The 26,658-nt window shown below is 42.1% G+C and overlaps 1 protein-coding gene across 1 annotated transcript in view; it reads right to left on the reverse strand.

Annotated features, from left to right (window-relative positions):
- Positions 1 to 2,369: 2,369 nt before the first annotated feature.
- Positions 2,370 to 26,658, reverse strand: part of F5 (coagulation factor V) — a 72,276-nt gene continuing 47,987 nt past the window's right edge. The window contains exons 14-26 of the mRNA XM_034666705.1: positions 23,527 to 25,535; positions 20,193 to 20,355; positions 19,155 to 19,391; positions 18,087 to 18,300; positions 17,056 to 17,235; positions 15,147 to 15,263; positions 13,668 to 13,739; positions 12,608 to 12,711; positions 12,035 to 12,190; positions 9,480 to 9,624; positions 7,589 to 7,740; positions 4,608 to 4,790; positions 2,370 to 2,883 (exon numbers count right to left, since the gene is read on the reverse strand). Coding sequence (XP_034522596.1) covers positions 2,737 to 2,883; positions 4,608 to 4,790; positions 7,589 to 7,740; positions 9,480 to 9,624; positions 12,035 to 12,190; positions 12,608 to 12,711; positions 13,668 to 13,739; positions 15,147 to 15,263; positions 17,056 to 17,235; positions 18,087 to 18,300; positions 19,155 to 19,391; positions 20,193 to 20,355; positions 23,527 to 25,535 — 3,879 coding nt within the window. The 3' untranslated portion in view covers positions 2,370 to 2,736. The remainder of the gene's footprint in view (positions 2,884 to 4,607; positions 4,791 to 7,588; positions 7,741 to 9,479; positions 9,625 to 12,034; positions 12,191 to 12,607; positions 12,712 to 13,667; positions 13,740 to 15,146; positions 15,264 to 17,055; positions 17,236 to 18,086; positions 18,301 to 19,154; positions 19,392 to 20,192; positions 20,356 to 23,526; positions 25,536 to 26,658) is intronic.

Genomic DNA, 26,658 nt, shown 5'->3' on the forward strand with positions numbered 1-26,658 from the left:
ATACATTTTTTGAAGAAGACATGTAAATGGCCAATAGATATATGAAAAGATGCTCAATATCGCTGATCATCAAGGAAATGAAAATCAAAACCATAATGAGATATCAACCCACACCTGGTTAAAATAGCTACTCTCAAAATGACGAGAGACAACAAATACTGGCAAGGACATGCACTGTGGGTGGCACCGTCACCTGGCATAGCCTCCATGGAAAACATTATGGCACTTCCTCAAGAAATTAAAAAGAAAACTACCGTATTATTTAGCAATCTCATCTGTAGACATATGTCCAAAGGAAAGTAAATCACCAGCTTGAAGAGGTATCTGTATTCCCAGGTTCATTGCAGCATTATTCACAAGGGTCAAGCTATGGAAGCAACCTAAGCGTACACTGATCAATGAATGGATAAAGAAAATGTGGTATATGGGGGTGTCTGGATGGCACAGTTGGTTAAGCATCTGACTCCTGATAGAGGCTCAGGTCATGATCTCAAGGTCATGGGATCAAGCCCCACTCAGGCTCTGCACTCAGCTGGAGATCCTCTCCCCCTCTCCTTCTGTCCCATCCCCCTGCTTTCTCTCTCTCTCTCTCTCTGGAATAAATAAATAAATCTTAAAAAAAAGAAAAGAAAAGAAAATGTGATATACACACAGTAGAATATTATTATGCCTTTAAAAAGAAGGCAATCTTGCCATTTATGACAACATAAATGAACCCAGAGGTCATATGCCAAGTGAAATAAGCTAGACAGAGAGAGACCAATACTGTGTGGTATCACTGTATGTGGAAGTAAAAAAAAAATCAAAGTCATAGAAGCAGAGAGTAGAATGGTGTTTGCCAGGGGGAAGAAATGAGGAGAAGCTAGTATAAAGGTACAAACTTTCAGTTATAGGATGAATAAGACCTGAGGATTTACTATATAGCATGGGGACTATAGTTGATAACACTGATTGTGTATTTGAAATTTGCTAAGATAGTAGGTCTTAAGCACTCTGACCAAAACAAAAGAGTAACTGTGAAGTGATGACTTGTTAATCAACTTGATGTATACATATGTCAAACCAATGAGTTGTACAGTTCAATATATTATAATTTTATTTGTCAAATGTACAATAAAGATGAGAAAAAATAATGAAAGCCAATGTTTTGTGGGTGTTTGAAGCTCCTATAAGCAGTCACAGGACTCAGACCACCCACAGATGGAATAGACAACTCTGACAGTATCTGAAGATGCCCCAATGAATTATACTCCTTGAGATGCACCTGTGACTTGTGCTAACCAACAGGGTACCACAGAGTGAGGCTGTGCCGGTTCTGGGCCCAGCTTTTGAAAGGACTGGCGGTGTCTGCTTCCTAAATTGTGAACACTTGCTTTGAAGAGCCTGAATCACCTTACAAGAAGTCCAGCTCCCCTGTTGGAGACACCCAATGGATGGACCACTTGGAAGCCATGTAAAGAGGAGAGGACCTGAAACCACATGGAGTGTGACAGAGAACCAGCTGTTTCAGTGTTGAGCCTCCTGATGGCTCTGGCTAGAGCCATGTCTGACTAGAACCTCACTGGAGACCCCAAAGGAAGTCAGCTTAAAACCACCCAGCCGAGCCCAGTCAACCCACAGAATCGTGAGAGCGAATTAACTTGTTGTTTTAAGCATTAAGATTTGGGGTGATTTGTTCCACAGAAAGATAGCCTCACCAGTGACTGTCTATCGCACGTGACTTCAAGGAGGCCAGAAAGTTCCCCAGTCTCACAATGTCTATGGGATCACTAGATGCCAAGTTCCCAGGGAAGGGAGTGTGGAAAGGGGAAGTTGTTGAGGAAGGGAGAGGAGGAGGTTGGAGCCATGCAGAGAAGGATGCTGAAGGGGAGCCTCAGAGGCTTGCCAGTCCCAGGAGGAACAGTTGCCTTTGGGCCAATGGTTCCAGTGCTGTTTTCCAGGCTTTAGCTTTCCCTTAGGTGAACCTGTGTTTTGAAACAGTATACTGTTGTAGTGCCAGTAGAACGAAGCCAAGGTTACATGTTCACTTCTCCCGTGGTTATCTGTTGTGTTCCATGTCTAAAGACTCCTCACTCCGAACATCAATAGCTGAATCAGTTCCAGGGGAGACCAGGCCAGATTCACAAGTTGGGATGACTGAAAATGTGCTTCCTGGGATCTTTACTCACAGAGGGCTAGAAAAATCATTGTCGTGTAGGTGAGACAGGGTATTTTAAGCATTCATTATTTCATATGGTATGATTTTTTTTCTCTCCATGTCAAGAAAAATGAAACATTTAAAACCTTGTTTTCATCACTCTTAAATCATAGTTGTTGTTGTTGTTGTTGTTGTAAAGGTAGGAGCAAAATTATCCAGGTCCATAAATGGCTTTTTAAAAAGTATTATCTCTTTTATTAGTGTGTGTAGGTTTTAAAAGAACTATAATGAAGCATGCTAACTACATAAATATTACTTTACACAGCATTTTTAATCATTGTGAAAGAATCCATTTGCTCGTTGGTTCTTGATATTTTCCCACCTATATTCAGATTAATGAAGAATTAATAGCCATCATCTCACTGAATTGTAGCAAGGAGTTTACATTATGAAAGTTTCATATATAAAATTTTATTCTCTAATAGAAAAAAGGGAAATACTGACAATTATTAACATTTAAAATAGCTATAAAATACATTGCCCTCTCTAAATGGCTTAGTATCTTTAAGAGTCCTTCCTATGTCTTTGAATATTCAATTCTAGTAAATATCACAGCCAAAGAGTTCCAAGCGAAGTGCAATACTTTGGTTCCATGTTTTAGGAATGATGCGGATAAACCTGGAAATAATTGGTGGGTTGAAAAAGTTCTTCACATGTCCTTTGATATTATTATTTCCTTCGAAAATCTGAAAGCAAAATAGGAGAAGATCTTTAATGATGACATAATGGGTATAAAAATCCCACAGATAATTTTTATTCTCTTGCAATTTTAGTTCAAGCTGAGGGCATCAGAGAACGTATACAACATTATCAGAGATGATCTTCGGTCAGTCAATTATGAATCACGTGCCTAACAGACCTCTTTAGGGATCCCACCTCAGCAGTGATCTGAGTCGGAAAAATAAGGAAATAGGACATCTGACATGGTGCGATGAAGCAGCTGGGACACCATTTCTGCCCTCAGCCCCTTGGTAGCTGTGTGACTTTGGGCAGCTGACTTATATTCTCACTGGCAAAATGGGGGTAGTAAAAGTTGACCTCACAGAAGTCATTACAAATATTTTTTTTAAGTGTGTAAACCTATGACACGTGCACAGTAAGTGCCAGAAAACGGTTAGTTGTCAATAACATTGAAAATAAAATGCAATCATGTGTTTTTACTTACTCTTTTTGGAACATGCCTTCTATCCTCAACTGAACTGTGTTTTATGATTTTTTTTTTCTTTTTGCATCCCCAGTAGGTTCCCCAGGATTTACACACAGCAGAAGCTGAGTCACTATTTGTTTATGACAACGGTGCTTACCCAGCTATGAAGACATCCTGGTACAAACAGAAAAAACCAGCCAAACCAACCAACCAACCAGACAAACAACCCAGGAGTTTAAAAAGAGAGAGACGTTCAAATTCATTCACCGAGATAAGTGCTGAGCCCATGATGAGCATTCGGTCAAGGTCATCATCCCCTTCTCCTGTGTTGCCCCCCCTACTGGCTCTAGCCTGATTTCGCTTCTTGGAATATCAGGCTTGTCTTAGTTTTGCCCTAGTAGCTTTTTAAAAACACGTGACTGGGAATTAAGGAGTATAATGGAGTAGTTTGACTTGCAGGAAATTAGGCTCCTCATCAGTTAGGATAATAATTGTCTCCTGCTTAATAATATGGTACAGGAAGCTGTATGGCTGTGGGTATTCTATCAGTCAAGAAAAACAAGTTTACCCAAGATAGTGCTAACATGATGTTATTTCACAGTGGAAGGTTCTCTGGACCCCTGTTATGGACTGCATGTTTGAGCCCCCCTCAAATTCATACATGGAAACCCTAACCCCCAATGGAATAGTATTAGGAGGCGTGGCCTTTGGGAGGTAATTAGGATTACAGTAGGTTGTGAGGGTGGGGCCCTCCTGATGGGATTAATATGCTTATAAAATGAGGTGGAGACATGGGATCTCTCTCCTCCTGCACCAAGGAAAGTCATGTGGGGACATAACCAAGAAGAGAGCCCTCACCAGGAACCTGACCATGCTGGCCCCCTGCTCTAGGATTCCAGCCTTCAGAACCCTGAGAAAGAGGTGTTTGTTGCTTCCATCTGTGAGCATTTGTTACAGCAGTGCGAGCCCATGGAGACAACTCTTCCCTATCTTTCTCCATCAGAGCTAATGAAGCCTCACACCGCTCCCTGCTGTTTGGTTCTCACTATTTCACAGGTGGCTCAGCTGCTGCCGAAAGATGGCCCACGTGGTCTCTTGTCCCCAGACCAGCTACCTGCGGAGCTAGGGTTCAGACTTCTTAGAGAGGGGGAGCGTGTCAGTGCCTTTTTGTCAAACGCAAAGAGCTGTTTGCAAATGTAAGGTACTTCTCCCCTCATGGCAGTCTGTGCATTGCTCTGCCGTTGCCGGGACAGCACCCTGTACCTTGTCCACCATGGAGGATTTCTGCCTGTAGGGCTTCCATTCCATTCCCTGGTCACTGTAGTGGATGGTGTAGCTCTTCACGTACATTTCGGAGGACAGAGACTTGCAACCCTGTGTTACAATCGCAGTTATTTTCTTGATTTTGAGCAGATCAATCTGTAACCACTGTTTGTTGTTGTTTGCCTGTGAAAATGATGAGGACACATGCATAAGGCAGATGTTGAAAACTTCAATTTTTTAGACCAAGATACTCAGAAATGTGCAGAGCTCAAAAGGCTTTCTTTTCTGTCTCATCCCGTAGGATTCTCTGTCTTCCTAGAGGACTTCCCTATTCCTTCTTGTTTGCGGTTGCCGACGTATAGGAACTTCTACTAGGGCGTTTCGTATATCGTATGATAATGGTTTACTTGTTTGTATTCCTCTTTAAAGGCAGGAATTTATTGTATTTTGTTTCCAGGTACTCACCACAATGCATGGCACTCAGCTGGTTTTCAAGGAATATTTGTTGAATGAATAAGGGAATCTTACTTGAGAAAAAATATTAGATTGCTAAATTATCTGTAAACATTATTCTCTTAACCAAATTTGTTTAAATGCCATGATAATATTGTGGTTGGGTTATCTGGGAAAGGATTGGATAGTATCCTCTCTCTATTTAACTTATTTTAGAAAAGTCCCATTTTTCTTTCCATTGCTTATGTCGACTAGGAGGAATACTCCAATTTCTTCTTTTCTGATATTTCAAATAAATGTAATACTTGAGAAACCTAGTAAAGTCATGCCTAGGACTTGATATGGTATGGTAGCTGTCCTGTCTCTGGCCTAATGAAATGCCTAATCACATGTTTGTTGATAACATACTTGGAGAAAGAGGATGAGAAGGACCAACTGAGTTTTGGAGTAATCTGAGACAAATTTTCACCTTTGGGAGATTTATCATGTCCCATAGTCTCATTCAGTTCTATATGAAATAATGAACATTGATATATTTCTTTAACATCACTTATGTGTACATGTATGTATGTGTATATTGATATATAGATATATGTATATATTCATATACTCTGTGTATATTTAAAGCAAATTAATTGAATTAAAGTTATTGTATTAATTTTTGTTAATTTTGTAACACTTTCTAGTGATATTTGGTGGTTTCTTAGTGTATCTTCAAGCTGTATGGTATCCAATCCAGGTTGTACCAGTGATACAGAGGTAGAGAGCTAGAGGGTTTTAAAAACATAACAATTTCTCATGGCACAAAAGAGGTAGAGATGCCTCGGTTTGCATGTGTGCTTGCCTAGGTCTGGCTGAGATTTTTAGCCTCTCTAAAGAGACCCTATAAAGACATTGGATTCTAATAGAAGATGAAGTGAAACGATTCTGATCTAGAATTCCAGATTTAAAATGATGGCCTCAAAAATTAGAACTAGTATTTCATCTTTGAAGCCATTATTACATCACAAAGACTAAGAGCAAATTAGATACAGAGCAAAATTTTTCAAAAAGCTGTAAAATACAGGGTAGGGTGACAAAGTTATACCATGAACAGATCTAAAGAGTTATCTGGGAAAAAACTGGATGACATCCTTTCTCCTTAACTTTTTCTTTTATTTTTTATTATTTTATTTATATAATTATATAAATGTAATGTAGTATAACATTATTACTTTTAGTATTTTAACGTCTTTAGGTCTCTGTTTAGCTAAGTTTGGTGGCAGAATCAAGAAGCCCATTCTACCAATAAACAGGTCAGTGGTCCTCCCACCATTTGAAGCCACTCAAACACCTCACTTTGCAATTTTGCAAATTCTGCCACCAAACTAAGCTAAAATGATTTGATCTCCTTTGTGTTTAAACTTAAAAGGAAAAGTCTGGACTGGATGCTTTGTAAACCCCTTGCTGTTTTTACGTTCTGTGAGTCTGTGACGGACCAGAAACGAGTTTCGAGACACAGATGTCAGTTCCCAAGACTATCTGTATGGGGTCTGAGCTCTTCCTTTTTCTCTACTAGCTCCACAACTTCCCTTCCATTGCTGGCAGCCTAACCTACCAATAGGACTTGGAATTCTATGGAGTCCAGGGAACTGGAATGTAGGTATCTTAAGTGAGAGACATAGGAGGATAGAAAATAAGGAAGGGTTAAGTTGACTGATAGAATCATTCTGATTTCTGATGCCATTGTGATTTTTCAAGTCAGTTGACGAGTGAAATAAAAATGAGTCAACTATTAACTGTTACCCTGAAACTAAGTCACTGGAATTATTCAATGGGTTAATATTCAGGGCAATATAACTGTCTGGAAGATGCTTATTAAACTTAGGCCACTGATTTATGACCCTGGTTTTACAGCATTTTGCCATGCCTCCAACTGTCTAAAAGAATGTCACAAAGTTCTCAAAAAATGGGAACAAAAAAAATTAAATAGTACTATTAAGAAAATGAAAAGTGTAGCTAAAGAGTGAAAAAAAGGAAAGTGTTGCAAATCTGAATCATTTATCACTAATGTAAGTTGTTGTCTTAATTAGGAGTTGGCAAACTACAGCCCACGGGCCATATTTGGCCCCCTGCCTGTTTCTGTAAATGAAGTTTTATTAGAACACAGCCATGCTCATTTATGTGTTGTTTGTAGCTCTTTTCCTGCTACAGTGGCAGAGTTGAGTAGTTGTGACTGAGAATGTATGGCCCACAAAGTCTAAAATATTTACTATCTGGTCCTTTGCAGAAGAAATTTGCCCCCTCCCCCACCTCCCCGGTAAAAATCAAGACTGGACCATGAACCACAGAGATAAATAACCTCTCTGGCCAGAGTCAGAGCTAAAGCTGTCAAGTCAACAGATATTCTAGATTCTCCCACCTAGGACCATAATCTGCAGAGATGGGAGATTATATTCTGACTTCCCAGGACCCCCATGTTTCCTGTAGTGAGGGCCTTTGTTTTTTTCTGGAAAGCTGGGAGAACTCCATTCATAGGTGTATTTTACCTTGGCTTGCCAGGCATTCACACGACCTTGGGCATTAAGACGGGCACGGAAGGGTTCCCAGTAATCTCCCCACCAAGATTTTTTAAATGAGGATGCCGTGATTTGGTTGTTTTCTATCTTTCCACTTTCCATACCCAGCGGTGTGGAGCATCCTGTCAAGAGAAAAGTAATGTGATTAATTATGCATCACGGCTATTCCTGGCATGGTGTTTCACACTAGCAGAGGAGACGAGAAAAATATCACTATTAAGTAACAACAAAAACAACCATCGCCAACGATGATGTTATTGCCCAAATGCCAATTCCTGTTTGTAGACTCTACATGTATTACCCAATGTTCCTACTTACCTCTATTTTACAAGTGAGAAAAAAATAGCACAGCAAGAAAAAGTAACTTACTAGAAGAGTCAGAAACTAAATTGGAGCCCAGAAAGTCTGACACCCAAACACCATGTTCTAAATATTTAAACCCATTTTCCTCCTTCAGAGAGTCATGGAAACTTCCATCTTTTCTTTGAGGTAGAAAATACACTATCTATGTATATAAGAATATATTCTATTTCTCTTTCTTAAAAAAGCTACAAAGAAGAAAATACAGTGGACCCTTGGTAGTCATGTTCAATAGTTTATTTTCAACCATTTGAGGGTGATTCATGTTATGTGCCATTTAGAATTTTGCCAAGGTGTGCATTTGCATGTCAGTCTTCAAAGCTGGTCTGTGAATGTGAGAAACATAGCTAGTGAGTGAGCCCAGCCGACTGTCATCATCATCTCTGTGATGCTTTGCTCTTGTTGGTAAATCATGCCGACATTTTCTTGAAGTGATATCTTTCTCCATGAAAAAAAGATTAAAAAAACCCCTACTGCTAATATTGATTTTATCAAGAAAATGAAGAGATTTTTAAAAAAACTAATGGGTCTTGAATAGAAAATAGATGTTTTGAATAGATTAACAGAGCTGAATATCACATTTTAGAGTAGTTTGATTCTCTGATCTGAACAAACTACCATCTACATCATATACCACATGGAAAGAAAAAACACTGACTCTTAAGCATCTTTGTTCTATCAGGTAGAATTTATTATGGCCATTTGTGATTACCTGGATTTATTTATACCACAGGTCACACTGTATCCCCTGAAAAACAGCAGCTTACATAGGAAAAGCTTGAGTACCTACACAGAGCACCAAACAGAATGCAGAGTTCAATCAAAGTTTCAGGAAGTTGGGGGGCACCTGGGCGGCTCAGTTGGTTAAGCATCTGACTCTTGCTTTCAGCTCAGGGTTTGAGATCGAGCCCTGTCTCAGGCTCCATGTGAAGCAGGGACTCTGCTTGAGATTCTCTCTCTCCCTCTCCCTCTGCCCCTCCCTGTCAGCTCTCTCTCTTTCTTTCTCTTTCTCTAATGAATAAACAAAATTTTTTAAAAAGTTCCAGGAAGTTGGTAAGCAGTTTAGATTTCAAAAACATTCATTGAACATCTAATACATGCCAGTAATGTTGCTAGATACTTTCATTACATCAAAGTCTGAGTGGGACCTGTAGGACTTTGGAAGATTCAGGCCTAGTCTGAATCTTAGTTCTTATTGAAATGGGCCAATGGAAGTTATTCTAAGCTAGGGCCTTTCCCTGGAGGGTCGTGGCAGCGTCCATACCATCCTGGCACTGTTCAGAGCTGGTGCCTGCCCACTGGCTGGTAGAACCCGTCTTGGTCTAGGTCACAATGTAAATGGAGAGTTCACCTGAGCAGAACTTACTTGTGTCACCAAGGTTTTTCTGGACACCTCTGTGATTGAAGAGAACTATAAAAATTCTACCCATCCTTCCATATTCACCAAAGCTTGATTCTCTGAGAGGCAGCGAGACAATAAGAATGCATCTTATTTGCTTACCGTTAACCTCACAACCTTGCAGCTCCAATCGAAGGGCAGGTCTATTATAGGATCTAGTTGGAGAGACCCTAATATATCTAGCCACAATAGGTGGGTCAAACCGATTCTCTTTTATTGTAGAGGCATCCGAATTGCCATCAAAGTACTAGAGGAGAAGAGGAAAGCTTAGTTATGGAACAATTCTCCATAAAGGGATTTTGTAATAAGATTTCAGTTTAATTTAATATTGTCATATTAAGTTTTCATGTGGCCTGAATTGAATCACTTGGTCTTAAGTAACTGGAGATACTTTCGCTGCAGGAAGATGGTGTAGGTGTGCTTTGCCTTGTCCCTCCTGCTAAGGACAACTAAAACATAAGAAGCCACTGAAAGATGTAGAGAAGAAGGCTGACTGGCTAGAGGTTCTTGGGACCCAAGGAACAACACGGCAGTGGGCTCCCTGGCTTTTATTTTTGTCTCATATATCCCAGACTGGGAAATGAAGAAGCCAGCAACCAGGAAACACCAATGGGTACGGACAAAAAAAAGCTCCAGCGAAAGCCTCTTTTCTCTAGCCACAGGACCAGGAAGAGGCAGTCTAGCAGGACAGAAAACTTTCAGACAACAGTTGCTAAACATCATAGAAAACATCATGGCCCCTCCTCCACCCAGAACAGCAAAGGCCAAGACTAGACTTCCATGCTCATAAGACTGTAATGAGGCACCGCAACACGCTCACTGGGATTGCGTTAGAGAAGGCCAAATAGGAACCCAGCACTTTCATCCCCACCAGCTCCGATAAGGCTCCCACCAGTATAGTATTAGCGGAGACCCTCCCGTTTCCACCCAGCAGCAAAGAGGAGCAGTCCTCCTTCAATGGGGAACCTGGACTTCGAAGTCCACCTGGCAGTGATGAGGTGCGCCCCAGCCCCTTTCCTTGCCAGACCAGTGTCAGAAAGTTCCAGATGAAACAAAATAAGAGCAGCAAGAGTGAAAACCAGAAAAATAATAGATAAAAGCAACGAAACAGAGCCAGTTCTTTGAAAAGATTAAAAAAAAAAAAAGCAAATATCTAGCAAGAATGACAAAGCAAAAAGAGAAGAGATGCACATTACCATTATCAAATTCACTAGGCAGACCTCAAAAGCATAGTAGGAGAATTCTACATACAACCCTATGCACATAAATTTAACAACTTAGAAGAAATGGATCAATTATCGAAAAACACTATCTCAACTGATCCAAAAGGAAACAGATAATTTGAACAGCCAGTAACTATTAAAGAAATTGGATTTGTAATTTAAAAGTTCCTGGAAAAGAAATCTCTAGGCCCATGTAGTTTTGCTGGTGAATTACACAAATATTTAAAGAATGAACACCAAGTCTAGAAAAGCTCTCCCAGAAAACAGAAGAGCGTGCTTCCCAATTATTTTATGAAGCCAGTATTACTCTGATATCAAAACTAGAAAAAGACAGTACAAAAAACTAAAACTATACACCAATATTCCTCATGAATATAAGTGCAAAAGTCTTGAAGCTATGAACTGTACCTGTGATCTGTGTTCTCTCTCCAAGACTGATTAGTAAGGGCTATAATTTGATATTTTCATGATCTATTCTAAGGTATAGTGCAAATAATTTATTACTAGAAATAGCTAATGATATGGGGCGCCTGGGTGGCACAGCGGTTAAGCGTCTGCCTTTGGCTCAGGGCGTGATCCTGGCGTTATGGGATCGAGCCCCATATCAGGCTCCTCAGCTATGAGCCTGCTTCTTCCTCTCCCACTTCCCTGCTTGTGTTCCCTCTCTCGCTGGCTCTGTCTATCTCTGTCAAATAAATAAATAAAATCTTTAAAAAAAATAGCTAATGATAATACAGACACTAGTAAAATAGTAAATGATTTACAAGAAAAATGAAACATATTCAAAGTTATCAGTGTAACAATGGCAGACTGACCTCTTCCATTCTGATAGCTCTCTTTGGAAAGGGGATTAGGGAGGAAGAGGAGTTAGGGCTGGTACACATGGGTTTTTGGGAATAATCCTGGCTGAGCCTCAGAAAGACCCAGCAGGAGATTGTCACTCCTCAGGCAGAAAAAAAAAAAAAAAAAAAAAAAAAAAAGTCTGAAAGCACACTGCCTCACAGCATAACTCAGATTAACACTGCTATCTCCTTCAGGTACACTGAAACAAAGAACAAAATAAAATGTAAAAGTTAGTATAATCAAAACTCTTGGAGGCCAGTTTTTAGCATGAGCTCCTTAAGGCACAAGATACTCTACTCTGCCGTCCACCATCTACTAATCTGAGAAGTCTGGGTATTTAGTTTGATCAAAAAGTGATTTTTTTTTTTTTTGGTGGAATTTTGAAGTGTCATAAGTCAGGCTGATCCCTTTAATTTGTAATAACAGACCCATGATTTTACCGCCTTCTTTCATAAGGCCCTAAGAAAACCATTTGTATTCTACCACCCAGAAAGGTATTTTTTAAAAAAGACATGCTGATAGGCATAGCCATAGTAACCTGGTGAGCCTAGGGTACGTCTTGAGACCCAGAAAGAAAGAAGGCACACACACCATGACATTCTTTGTGCTGTTCCCTTTGAAGATCTGCCAGTTTGTCCGGTCAGAGCTGTATGCCACAGAGAACTCCATGGTGTAGTAGGACTTCAGATACTGTTTGGCCCCTTGAGTCTGGATCCCTGTGAATATGACTTCCCTCTGCATGTCCACCTGCAATATAGCAAAGCCATTACACAGACTGTCCTTGTCACCAAGTCACGGACTGCCTTCCTTAATTCACTGTGTAATCAGCTTTCTTTAGAAATAAAAAGCCAGCACCTAAGGTCTTAGCACTAATAAAATGGCTAGATACAATCCATATGTGAGCACAGAGTACCTGGATTTGAATCCAAGTTCAACCACTTACTAGCTGTGCGTTACTTTCGGCAATTACTGTGCCTTAGTTTTTTCATCTGTAAAAAGGATATCTAGGCTATTACTAGAACTAACCTCATAGGGTTCATTTTAAGTATGTGAAGTACTTAGGATAGTGCCTAGAACATTGCAAGAACAACAAAGAGAAATTATTAAATCACTGTCATTTTATTAGTATGGTACTGTAAATCTTATCAGGTTAATAAGATATACCTGGATCCAAGGTTTAGAGTCAAGTTCTGCTGAAGGTTTTTCTGTGATCCAAGCATTATACGACCCACCATTGTTTAATCTTGCTAATTTGGGCTCCCAATAACCTAAACCCAAAAAAGAAAAAAAGTTCCAAATTAAAAAAAAACCCAAAACATATAACGAGCAATTTCCCAAGGAAGTTTAGTCCCAGTGGAAAACCAGATCTCTGCAGAAGCTTCTATCGAAGTTAGGAGACTAGGCAGTTGACACAGGCCTCAGCTATTTAGACAGTTCATGGTGATGGAATCTTCTCCGCTTCAGGTCTGTGCTCGGTCAGCTGTCAACCAACACCCATCCCTTTTTTGCTTACAGGTTCTGTTTATCTTTTCTCAGTTATGTTGATGTGGTTGCTGCTGAGTGTGCTTGCCTAAGGGGAGGCCGTGGGAGGGATAATAGGATCCTTGTGATCCCGTGCAACTGAACTCTTGGTCTTAGGAAGGGTTTTGAGGCAGAGTGAGGAAATTTAGAAGGAGATCCTGACACAGGGGGTGATCAGCAAAGTTTCTTGAATAGAAAAATAGTTGGCACAACAAAGAGCCCTATTAATGGGGAGAATAGTATCTGGCCAATAAGAGCTTGTGAATCTGGCTGGAATATTATGTTTATGATCAGACCTGGAATGGGGATGAACGGGGAGAGTTTTGGAAATGGTTACGTGGTCATAAGAGTAAGGGCTCCACCCCTTGCTCAATCCTTGCTGGGAGTTTGGACTGCCTGGCTAGAGATTAGGAGGAGCCCTAGCTCTTGGTCTTCCTGGGACAGAATCTTTGGGAACATTATACACCAGACAGGATGGCAGTGACGAAGGAGTGCCAACAGGTTTTAACGCCTGTCACAGTGCTCCTTCCTCTACCAGATGAGCACCTCAAGATGGAGCTGCTTTACCCTGTGGTCGGGAAAAGCCCAGAGAGGAGCAACGGCCCATAGATTCAACAGGTAGGGCTGTCATGGGTTGTTCTTCAGGCTGTATACTGCACAACTGCAGGAGACGGCTTCCAGAGGCTATGATGCCATTACTTACCCAGATGCTCAGAAGCCTTGATCTGTGAATCAGCTATGACACCAGTGCTTAGTCCCATAGGCATCTTACATTCTGAAAAACAAAAACAAAACACGCACACACACAAACGAACAGAACAATGAATAATTTTTGCTTAGAAAATACATATAACAATGTAAAAGCTGCAGGGGTAGAGATCATACCCCTGGTCATGATAATGACCCCTAGTCAGAGCATACCCCTGGTCAGTAATTTGATAGTTTCACCTACCTTGTGTGGCACAGACTTAAATATGTGTGATCATAAAATGGTAAATGTGCCAGCAAGACTGGTGCTAATCTCTAACAGAAGTAGTGACAGCCTAGAGGAAAACCACGGAAATCCCAAAATTCAGTTAGTTTTAAATGGATTTCCATCTGCTTGCATCTTAAAAAAAGCCATTTTACAACATTAAGTATTACCCCTCATAAGTCTATAAGTTCCCAAAAGTTGACCTGAAAGTTACAGAGTTATTTACATTCTGATCACGAAAGAAAATGGCAGCCCCTGAGACAGCTGGATGTCGACACAGTGCTTGGTACTCAACAAGTACTTAATAGGGGCGCCTAGGTGGCGCAGTCGTTAAGCCTCTGCCTTCGGCTCAGGGCATGATCCCGGCATTCGGGTATCGAGTCCCACACCAAGCTCCTCTGCTGGGAACCTGCTTCTTCCTCTCCCACTCCCCCTGCCTGTGTTCCCTCTCTCGATGGCTGTCTCTCTCTGTCAAATAAATAAATAAAATCTTAAAAATAAATAAATAGGGGTGCCTGGGTGGCACAGCGGTTAAGCGTCTGCCTTCGGCTCAGGGCGTGATCCCAGCGTTATGGGATCGAGCCCCACATCAGGCTCCTCCGCTATGAGCCTGCTTCTTCCTCTCCCACTCCCCCTGCTTGTGTTCCCTCTCTCGCTGGCTGTCTCTATCTCTGTCGAATAAATAAATAAATAAAATCTTTAAAAAAAATAAATTAAAAAATAAATAAATAAAAAGCTTTAAAAAACAACAACAAAAAAATCCCCAAGTACTTAATAAATGCTGCCTAGCTGGCTGGCTGGGCAGATGGGCAGATGGAAATGATTTCTCAAATACTGAAAGGCCAAGTTCAGAGACTATCCTAGTCCTTGTTGAATTCCTGGTATCTTTTACCTCCTCTCCTCAAGGAGTCTGGAAAATTTCTTACATTCACTTTTCACAAATCACACATCATGAAGGAAGGAAGGAAGACACTTTATGTTGACTCCCCAACTGAAAAGAATGCCTTTGGGCTGACACATGGGTTTAAGTTTCCTAGAAGACTGATGTTTGCGGCACAATCAGAGGATGGGTCGGAATGAAAGCAGTTACTGGTATGCACGGTGCCTCTGTCAGGCAGAGTTCTGAGTTCAGTATTTCCGATCTAAGAGTTAGTACCAGTCCAGCAGGGACCCTTCTGCTAAAAACATCACATGGCTCTTGGATGGTACCTCTGTCTATGATGAGAAATGGTGTCTGCATCCCTGCTCTCTGGTTTTCTCCAATCTCCGTGTCGAGGAGCCACCAGCCAGATTTTGATGCCTTCATTTCAAGAGTTTTAAATGAACCTAAAACAGAGAGTGAAGGCCAACATTACACACCCCAAATTAACAATATTAGTTGACAGCTATCAAAATTAACAATATTAGTTGACAGCTATCAAAGAATCCTAAAATCCCTGCATCACAAGAGGCTTTAGAAAAGAAATTAAGAATGATCCATTTCTCTTTAGGCAGGACTAGAGGTATAACAGATAAAAACAAAACAAAACAACAACAACACACACATATTAGTAAAAATAAATTTCCCCAGGACTTTAAAAAATCTCCAACACCCCTTACTAGAAACTTTCATTTATCTACATATAATGTTACAAGCTAACCCATACACGACACAGCTTCTGAGTCCAAAGGACGAAAATGACCTTGAATGACTCATCACTAGGTCTCAAGAATGCTGTACATGTTTCCTTTCTCTCCCTTCATTTCAATAGTTTTTTTTTAAATAAGGAAATTAAAATCAAATATCCTTCTCCCACGTTTTCAAATTTTCTATTAAGTTTACATAGTTGGATAGAGAGGCACATAAACTATTTCAGAAAATCCCTGAAAGAATGACATTTCTGAAGCCTCTGATGATCCATTCTGATATTTAATGCTACTCATTGCCAGTTAATGCTTAAATTTTGCTGACTGTAATTCGTGTCTATTTTCCACATTGTGAGTGAAAATTAATACCCGATGGTCATCCTCCTCTAGCCCACGAAAAAGATTCCAGCCTTCCACTCTCCCATACAGATAATTCAGATTTGAAGATTTGGATGGGCCAGCCAGTTCCAGCTTCTCAGCGTTTCTCACAGGCTCAGGGAGGAGGACTGATCTGGCAATTTACATTTGGTGAAAAGTAAGGAATAAGTTTTACCTAATTCCCTCTTGTCTCTGACTTTAATAGAGTCTTTATGGCTTTATTAATGAGCCACAGGCCTGAATAAAACAAGCAAGAAAACCCTTTCCCCCATCCTTCACCAAACCAGTCCCATTCGGACTGCTGGTGCCCTTCTAAGGCTGACTCACACCGCAGCTTCTCCAAAGTACTGACTGCTTTCACCAGCTTCTCAGAGCATTTGCGGAAGGTGGGCTGCTTGTTAAAAATTCAGTCTCTGGCACCTGCCCAAGATCCCGAGATCTACGAGAGCGAAGTCTAACCAGCTTCCTAGGATTTTACTCCGCCGGCACATAAAAACCCTTGGTGGTGCCTCGTTTGTTTAAACCTCTTCATTAGTTTGTCCATGAAAACTCTAAATACCCCTCTTACTCTTCAGCTTTTATAATCATTAAAAAAAAATACCTTTTTTTCTCCCCTTCAAACAGCCTCATGAGTCCGTTTAAGATTAAGATTCCTGTAGTCACTTGTCCAAAGGTATCAAAGTGGGAATGTGGGGAAAAGAATTCCAGAATTCAGGAATCCCAAAACCCTAGTAAGTGTTTCATCTCCTTCCCAACAGAAAGCTTTAGCTGCCCAAGCCCTGCCGGATTCATTCTGTAATCTGTTCAAGACCTGGCCTACGTGACACCCAGCGGCTTGGGAAAAGCTGCAGCAGGCAATGCAGCTCCGTAGGACTGAGCTGAGCCACACGTTTAGTCCGCGTGGTGCTGCAGAGAGCGCGCATACGGGAGCTGACGTTTTTGTGCTCCGTATGCACTTTGGGGCTCTGTCTCTGCCCAGGATCTATGCCAGAAACCAGGCCCGAGCCTTAGGAAGGACATGCACAGGAGGGAATGAGGGGCAGTGACAGCTGCCCAGATTGCCTTCTCTGGCAACTTTTCATCAGGGACCTCTTTCCGTTGTGCGGATCTTTACCAGGCAGCAGGGGCCAGACCCCTAGCTGGTGCTGTTGAGTGCCATTTTCCAGCAGGGTCTGGCCGTGAAAGTGAACCACGTGGATGTCTCGGGAGCTGCCCATGTTCAGCAGGTGCAGCCTCACCCATTCCTGCTCGTACATTCTCAGGCCAGGCAAGTTGTAGATCATCCCATTAATGGCTGAAAGGATGGAGAGTTGCAGTCAATCAGAAATCTGGGTGCACCAGCAGGGAGGCTGTTCAAGAGGCCTGAGGCCTCCCACCTCACCACCCATCTGCCTATCCATCCGCCTGCCGGGGAACATAGTAAGGACTTCTGTGTGTCCTGTATCGGTGACAGGCTGCAACAGGACCTCCAGCTCCTCCTCACGCTGGCCTACAGCAGTTCCCCCCCAGAGCTTACCCCTCTCCACCCCGCACCTCCCACTTCCCCTGCTCTCTTTCCACTCACTTATCCTTGACATTTACAGCGTGGATTTTTCTGGGCTACAGAAACAGAAAGACTAATACGAGCCAGTGAGTGAACTCCAGTGGTTAGAGGAAAGAGAGTGAGGGTAATACACAGCACGTCACCCCGAGGCCTCCTAGATTCAGAGATAGTTCTAGGTGAAATTAGGAAGGCAGACCACCGAGGTTCATGTTACTCTCTCATTCAAATGATAGCTTCTCTGTCCCCTTCCCAGTTTAAGTGTCTGGGGTTCTCAGGCTTCATCCACTCTCCGCTCAGTGAAATACATGTGGGAGAGTGTGTGTGGGTGTGTGCACACGGGCTTTTTGTTGCTTGGTGGGCTGCCTGGTTGGGTGGGTTCTGCAGCCCCCCATGCTAGCTTTCTGACCTTCTCTAACTCCTACATGTGCAGCGCCACCTGCTGGCGACATCGGCCCTGAGACCGATGTGAGGACCTGGTGGGGGTCGCAGCTCCGGATTCTTCGGAAGCACCTCCTGTCTAATGGTACGAAGACCCAGGGCAAGAAGCACGGTCACCCAGGGCGATTTAACTGAGAGATGAGATCAAAGTCAGAGAAAAATACCATGAAACTCATGGGACTTTTTTACGTCTGAGGATGCAAGTCTCCAAGACCTTGGGGACTGGGCCTTCTTTTCATAGTACCAGCTCTTCTTTTCATCAAAGACCATAAAAAGTAAGACGAATTCTCTCATATCCATGGGCGTGTTGGTCTTATCAAGCACTCCTTTTTGACAGATCAGAAGGGGACCTATCAAGCCAGAATGGATATCTTTTTCCTGGAAGACAGTAGGAGCAAAATGCACAGATTTTCTCTTTCTTAGGATTTCCCTTGCTCTTCTGGCAATCACTGATTATATAGAAAAGGAAACCTCAGGCACTCCAAATTTGAAGATTATAAATGAGGAACTTACTAAGCCTGGGTATCATCATCTGATTCTGTGGCACTCACAGTCCCTTTCTCTGATTAGCCCTTTATCTCAACATGGCAGTAATGATAATGTCAATGACAATATCAGTACTATTATAATTACTATTTATTCAGCATCCACTATTATAGTAAATATTTTGCTGGTAGTATCTTCTTTAATTCAGACAACAGTCCTGTGTAATAAAAATAAGCTCACTTATTAAACAAATATTACCAAGCGTCTATTGTGTGCTACCTACTGTGTTCCCATTTATAACTTTAGAAATGGAGCCTGAGACAGATCAAGTAATTTTCCCAGGCTCACGCAGTAAGTGACAAGATAGGGACTGAAATTGAAATCTGCGCACTCTCTCTACCATGCCCCAAACGAAGGCATCTTGACTTCGCAGCTCTTTCATAAAGAAAGAGCAAAAGAAAGCTAATACTTGCTCAAGGAAGTTGCAAAAAAAAGTCCTTCCTCTGCAAAAGTAGTCACTCTGACTGGGGTCAACCATTTCAGTACTCCTCACTCCTCTCCACTGAGCACAGGCTTCCTTCTCACGGTCATCTGAACACACATCGCTATAGACTGTTGACCGCAATCCTTACACATTCCTCATGGAAAGCAAGACATTTAATGAGAAATCATCTTGACCCTTCCATCTGGTGGACTCCGGTTATAAGCTTAGGAGAATGACAAAAACTTTCAATGGATGTACCTACCGGGTTCACTGCTGAGTAGTAGGCCCAAGCCCGGCAGGCAGAGCCAGGATTTTCCGGCCCGGATCGAGCGGTGGCGTGCCATACGTACGTATAACTGCTGTTTGGCTGAACAGCATTATCTTCCTTAAACCATTCAGGAGAGTCGTCCTCATAAGTCTTTCCCTCTGAGGATTTTTCGTAGGAAAGCCCATGGGCATGAAGAGAATATGGTCTGGATGCTAAATTTTTAAAACGAACCTAGAAAAAAGAAGGATCCACAAATGTACTTACGTCCAACAAAAATCCAAGCTAAAAAAATGTCAGTATTATACACCAAAGTAGATGGTTAGTTATTAAATTAGGCCTAGATATATATACAGTGGGCTGTATTAATTGCAGACAAGTACAAAGTAACATATATATTATTTCATCTAATTTTTACAACATCCTATGAGATAGGGCCCAAGTCGTTTACCCCAGAAACACCAAAACATGTTTGCTCTTAGGCTCAAAGAAAAGTATTGACATTAGGCACAAATGAAATGATCACAGCAGGTGCTGAAGATCTGAAGATGAATGAGCTTTGGGTCTTGCTCACAATAAGTTTCCAACCTCCTGATGAAGAGACACCTGAACATGTGGATTCAAGTTAAAAACCTAGAGACCAAAAGTGCATAAACAAAGTATGAGTGGGGTTAGATGGGAATGCCTGAAAGGAGCAAGTCGGTTGAATGTGCAGGAGAGGTGGGGGTAGTAAAGAAAGTTTCTTAGGGAAAACAGAATTGGCCCTTATGGAATGAACAGGAGCTCAGCAGAGGGAGAAATAAAATCATGAGATTGTTTTTTTCTTTTCTTTTCTTTTTTTTTTTTTTGAGATCATTTTTTTTTCCTTGAAGATTATCAAATTACTTGGCAAGTAGTCTCTGAAAAGAAGTGTAATTATTTGTTAATTTTGGAAAATAAATCACCTACAGCCCTCCTGCCCCTTTCACTGTTACAACCCTCTGGTGCTTGTGGAAATTCCTCAGATGATCTTAGCAATGCTCGAAGATGACTTACTTGGATGACATCATCCACTTCAGCTCTAATGATAGGACCAAGAATGCCGAGATGCTCCTCATACTCCCCCAAAGGATCACGTTTGGTGAAAGTGCTATCGAGGTACTTTCGAAAGACCACTTTCTTGTATATGGTGTTCTCTGGAATATCATCAACGTCTTCACTGAAATAATAATAAAGATAGTATTTGTTAAAAAGAACAAATGAAAGACCATTCAAAGAATTGGGGGAATTATCCCTGTTTCTGAGTATGGGTATTATGGATATTTAATCAGTACTTGAGGAACAAATGAATGAAAATATAAATGAATAAAAACTTAAGCCAGTAAATATCCTTCAGATCCCAGCTCACATATCATTTCTTAGGTAAGTCCTCCTATAAGCCTGTATCATTCCTTAAGTTTCCATAGTATGGCTATAGTATATATAGCATACTCCTGCAGTGTTATATTTCTCTAACATATATATAGTAAATTGTATGTCATTTATTTGTGAGATTAAAATCTATTAAAATCTGACACCGATACTAGAGTGAAAGCCCCATGAGGTCAGGGATCATGCCTAGTTTGCTCATTCTTTCATATCTAGTACCTAGCAAGTTATCTGGCACATAGTAGGCACTTGATAGATTTTTGTTTAATGCATTAATGAATGAACAAATATAATCATATATTCACAAAGCAGATTTTAATATCAGAGGCAGACAAAGCCATGTAACTGGATAGTGCCAGGGCTTGGGGCTCTCAGGTGACAATGGTCACCCCTGTGAAGGCCACTAGATGGCTGGGAGTTTTATACTCTGAAAGTAGCCATTCTTCTCACATTTGCTTTTTTTTTTTTTTTTTTTAACATCCCATTATTCCTTGTATGGTTCACCAGCTCAGTCTGGGGCCAGCTCACATCATATTTTCTCAGTGATTCCTAAATTTCCCAAGCCTATGGAAACAGGCCAAAAGCTCATCCACCAGAATCCCATTCCACCTACCTTCCAGTGTTCCTACCCTACTGACCCCATCCTTCCAGACCCTAAGCATAACATAGTTTCACAGAACTAATGGGGGACAAGCAAAGCAACTCTGACTGCCATAAACATGGGTTGCATATCTGGAATGGTACAAAAGATTTTGAAGGAACTGGTTTCATCCCTTTCCACTTTGGAAGGGCCCTTAATCTTACTCCTTCAGGGCGTCTCTTAGAAATCCCTAGATAAACTATTCTCATATAGCAATGGGTGCTGCACTTAAATAGGAAGTCATGGAAAAATGTGTTTTTTTATTATTTGGGGGCGGTGGGAGGAAGAGCAGAGGGAAGGGGAGAGAAAGAATGTTAAGCAGGCTCCACGCCCAGCATGGAGCCCGACATGGGTCTCAATCTCACAACTCTGAGATCATGACCTGAGCTGAAATCAAGAGTTGGAAGCTTAACCAAGTGAGCCACCCAGGTGCCCCAAAAATGTGTTTTAAATGAAAAGAGTTCTAATATGGAAATGCCAGGCATCGGATTAATGAAATAATTTCTGTAAGCCATACCATGCATTGTGTTTGCTTACTCTAATTATACTTTCGTTTTTAATTTTTAGTGTAACTATTAGCTTTTGCAAAAGCTCTGTACTATAGTTAGGCCGTTTAAACATGGTCACCATGCTGTGTCCCTGAGAATCTATAGCTGACTAAGCCTTGCCCCTTGTCCCTCCCTCTCTTCTGTCTCTTCCCAGAATACAGAGTCCAGCCCATTATGACATGCCATCCTTAAGCAGAATCAAATTGAAAACTCTTTTAAAAATGTCTATGGATCCCTTAGAAACTCTCTGTTCTAAGTTAGGCCACTTATAAAATTGCATGAATTCCTTCAACTCTGTGGTTGAAAAGTGGCTGGAACCCTGAAATGTTAAATCTGAAGAGGATCTTGGGGGCCATTTGGTGTAACACCTTCATTTACAAAATGAAATTAACAAGGTTCAGGAAAAGAACTGACATATTCCAGGAAACAAGGAATGGCTTAAAACTTTTGAAGTGTTTCTCATTGCTCTTTGGATAAACACCACAATTCTTCCCATGGCCTACAAAACGTAGTGGCATCTGGTCTTTGCAGAGCTTGCCAAATGTTTTCTTAACACTCACCCTCCTCTTGAGCTCCAATTACAGGCTTCAGGGCTTACTCCTTCCATAGGGCCTCATCATGCTCTTCTCTCTGTCTAGAATGTTCTCCCCTCTCCACTTCCTGCCTAGTTCAGTTTTTTTTTTTAAAGATTTTATTTATTTATTTGACAGAGATAGAGACAGCCCGCGAGAGAGGGAACACAAGCAGGGGGAGTGGGAGAGGAAGAAGCAGGCTCATAGCGAAGGAGCCTGATGTGGGGCTCGATCCCACAACGCTGGGATCACGCCCTGAGCCGAAGGCAGATGCTTAACCGCTGCACCACCCAGGCGCCCCTGCCTAGTTCACTTCTATTCATCTTCTGATCTCAGCTCACATGCCACTGCTTCACGGTCAGATTCCTCAAGTCTCATATCACCATGTATCTACCTTTTCTTCTCGGTCTTTAGCTGGTTATATTTTACACTTATTCATGTGAGCATTTAATTCGTATCCACCTGCCCAACTAGACACAAATTCCACGAGGGCAGGAGTCATGTATGATTATATTCTCTTTTAGAGTCTCAACACTTAGCACAATGCTTAGGAGAGAATAAGCACTCATTAAAGAGCTAGTAAATGAGTGATTCTATAAGCCAAGTTAAAACTCAAGTTTAAATCAAGGTAAATCATTGAATGACTGCCTCAGTAGAAGGTATAAACTTGCTTTTTGTTTCTAAACTGACTTATATCCTTGGCCCCCGCTACTGGAATCTCTTGTAATTTGAAAGAAACATCACCAAGATGCTGTATGCTTTACATTGATCAGTAAACAATGTACAAATATTTTTGGTTCCCAAATGCAAAAGGAGATTTCTACATCACAAATTTGGATTTGAAGCCAACTTCAATGAAATCATGTTGATTAGCAGATAGCTATGGAGAGGTTAGGCTCTGCACTGAAGCAAGGAAAGGGGGTAGGAACACGTGTGGTGAAAGCCGGAGAAAGGGGAGGGAGTTTCTTTAACTATAGAATATCATAGACTTCTTATGCTGATTGTTCTTATATTGTCCAAATGTCACCTAATGTAGAGAAGCTAACCTTGGAATTGACAAAGGAAATTGTATAGAACAAGTTGCAATAGGGGACGTAAATTACACTTAGTATGATTTGCCCAGAATGATTTCCTTGGACTGTAGCAGTCTTTTTAGCAGTAGTGGAAAAATGAGAATATAAAAGGAGAAAATTTGGCCAAACCTTTGAGCAAATTTTGAATAATCCCAGGATACTTCTTCAGCAGCAATGTAATAATATTTTCTGTTTCCATTGTTGCTGCGGAGGTACCATGCTGCAATGTTGTCAGGATTTCTGGAGGAGTTAATGTCTGTCCTAGTATCAGTTTGGTAAGGGTCATCATAGGCCACGTAATCAATTTCAGCAGTGTATTCTTCACTGCTCTCTTCCTTCTGCCTGGGAATAATCTCAATATAATCTCCATCATTTGCACTGAGGCCTACTAACACTGGTGGGTTAAATTCTCTTGGCATAAAAGTGTTATTTAGGGTAGGAGACGGTGGGAGAGACGGCACCTGACCAAGGTCTGGATAAGGGAAAGTCTGACCAAATTCTGGAAGAAGAAATGACTGACTAGATTCAGAGGTGTAGGATGTCTGATCAAGGTCTAGAGGAAGTGATGTCTCTAGATCAGGGGGAAAGGACGTTTGACTAATGTCTGGAGAGACAGTTGCCTGACTGAGGTCTGGGGAAGGGAGCATCTGATCGAGGTCTAGAGAAAGGGTCGTCTGGCTGATGTCTGATGAGAGAGTCTCCTGGCTGAGGTCTGGGGAAAGGGTTGTCTGACTGAGGTCAAGGTCTGGAGAAAAGGTTATCTGGCCGAGGTCTGGGGAAAGGGTTGTCTGGTCAAGGTCTGGAGAAAAGGCTGTCTGGTCAAGGTCTAGAAAAAAGGTTGTCTGGTCAAAGCCTAGAGAAAAGGTTGTCTGGTCAAGGTCTGGAGAAAATGTTGTCTGGTCAAAGTCTGGAGAAAAGGTTGTCTGCTCAAGGTCCAGAGAAAAGGTTGTCTGGTCAAGGTCTGGGGAAAGGGTCATCCGGTCAAGGTCTGGAGAAAAGGTTGACTGGTCAAGGTCTAGAGAAAAGGTTGTCTGGTCAGGGTCTGGGGAAAGGGTCATCCGGTCAAGGTCTGGAGAAAAGGTCGTCTGGTCAAGGTCTAAAGAAAAGGTTGTCTGGTCAAGGTCCAGAGAAAAGGTTGTCTGATCAAGGTCCAGAGAAAATGTTGTCCGGTCAAGGTCCGGAGAAAAGGTTGTCCAGTCAAAGTCTGGAGAAAAGCTTGTCTGGCCAAGGTCTGGGGAAAGTGTTGTCTGGCTGAGGTCTCGGGAAAGGGTTGTCTGGTCGAGGTCTGGAGAAAGGGTTGTCTGGTCGAGGTCTGGAGAAGAGGTTGTTTGCTCAAAGTCTAGAGAAAAGGTTGTCTGGTCAAGGTCTGGAGAAAATGTTGTCTGGTCAAAGTCTGGAGAAAATGTTGTCTGGTCAAGGTCTGGAGAAAAGTTTGTCTGGTCAAGGTCTGGAGAAAAGGTTGTCTGGTCCAGGTCTGGAGAAAAGGTTGTCTGGCCGAGGTCTGGGGGAAGTGTTGTCTGGTCAAGGTCTGGAGAAAATGTTGTCTGGTCAAGGTCTGGAGAAAATGTTGTCTGGTCAAAGTCTGGAGAAAATGTTGTCTGGTCAAGGTCTGGAGAAAAGTTTGTCTGGTCAAGGTCTGGAGAAAAGGTTGTCTGGTCCAGGTCTGGAGAAAAGGTTGTCTGGTCCAGGTCTGGAGAAAAGGTTGTCTGGTCCAGGTCTGGAGAAAAGGTTGTCTGGCCGAGGTCTGGGGGAAGTGTTGTCTGGTCAAGGTCTGGAGAAAATGTTGTCTGGTCAAGGTCTGGAGAAAATGTTGTCTGGTCAAAGTCTGGAGAAAATGTTGTCTGGTCAAGGTCTGGAGAAAAGTTTGTCTGGTCAAGGTCTGGAGAAAAGGTTGTCTGGTCCAGGTCTGGAGAAAAGGTTGTCTGGTCCAGGTCTGGAGAAAAGGTTGTCTGGTCCAGGTCTGGAGAAAAGGTTGTCTGGCCGAGGTCTGGGGGAAGTGTTGTCTGGTCAAGGTCTGGAGAAAATGTTGTCTGGTCAAGGTCTGGAGAAAATGTTGTCTGGTCAAAGTCTGGAGAAAATGTTGTCTGGTCAAGGTCTGGAGAAAAGTTTGTCTGGTCAAGGTCTGGAGAAAAGGTTGTCTGGTCCAGGTCTGGAGAAAAGGTTGTCTGGTCCAAGTCTGGAGAAAAGGTTGTCTGGTCAAGGTCCAGAGAAAAGGTTGTCTGATCAAGGTCCAGAGAAAATGCTGTCCGGTCAAGGTCTGGAGAAAAGGTTGTCCAGTCAAAGTCTGGAGAAAAGCTTGTCTGGCCAAGGTCTGGGGAAAGTGTTGTCTGGCTGAGGTCTCGGGAAAGGGTTGTCTGGTCGAGGTCTGGAGAAAGGGTTGTCTGGTTGAGGTCTGGAGAAAAGGTTGTTTGCTCAAAGTCTAGAGAAAAGGTTGTCTGGTCAAGGTCTGGAGAAAATGTTGACTGGTCAAAGTCTGGAGAAAATGTTGTCTGGTCAAGGTCTGGAGAAAAGTTTGTCTGGTCAAAGTCTGGAGAAAAGGTTGTCTGGTCCAGGTCTGGAGAAAAGGTTGTCTGGCTGAGGTCTGGAGGAAGTGTTGTCTGGTCAAGGTCTGGAGAAAATGTTGTCTGGTCAAGGTTTGGAGAAAAGGTTGTCTGGCCGAGGTCTGGGGGAAGTGTTGTCTGGTCGAGGTCTGGAGAAAATGTTGTCTGGTCAAGGTCCGGAGAAAAGGTTGTCCGGTCAAAATCTGGAGAAAAGCTTGTCTGACCACGGTCTGGGGAAAGTGTTGTCTGGCTGAGGTCTGGGGAAAGGGTTGTCTGGTCGAGGTCTGGAGAAAAGGTTGTCTGGTCGATGTCTGGATTAAAGGTTGTCTGGTCAAAGTCTAGAGAAAAGGTTGTCTGGTCAAGGTCTGGAGAAAATGTTGTCTGGTCAAAGTCTGGAGAAAAGGATGTCTGGTCAAGGTCTGGGGAAAGTGTTGTCTGGTCAAGGTCTGGAGAAAATGTTGTCTGGTCCACGTGGAGAAAAGGTTGTCTGGCCGAGGTCTGGGGGAAGTGTTGTCTGGTCAAGGTCTGGAGAAAATGTTGTCTGGTCAAGATCTAGAGAAAAGGTTGTCTGGTCAAGGTCTGGAGAAAACATCTGGTCAAGGTCTAGAGAAAAGGTTGTATGGTCGAGGTCTGGGGAAAAGTTTGTCTCCCTGAGGTCTGGGGACAGGGCTGTCTGGCTGAGGTCTGGAGAAAGGGTTGTATGGTCAAGATCAGGGGAAAG

The sequence above is a fragment of the Ailuropoda melanoleuca genome, chromosome 8 (assembly GCF_002007445.2).
Source record: "Ailuropoda melanoleuca isolate Jingjing chromosome 8, ASM200744v2, whole genome shotgun sequence".
In the NCBI taxonomy this organism is placed as follows: domain Eukaryota; kingdom Metazoa; phylum Chordata; class Mammalia; order Carnivora; family Ursidae; genus Ailuropoda; species Ailuropoda melanoleuca.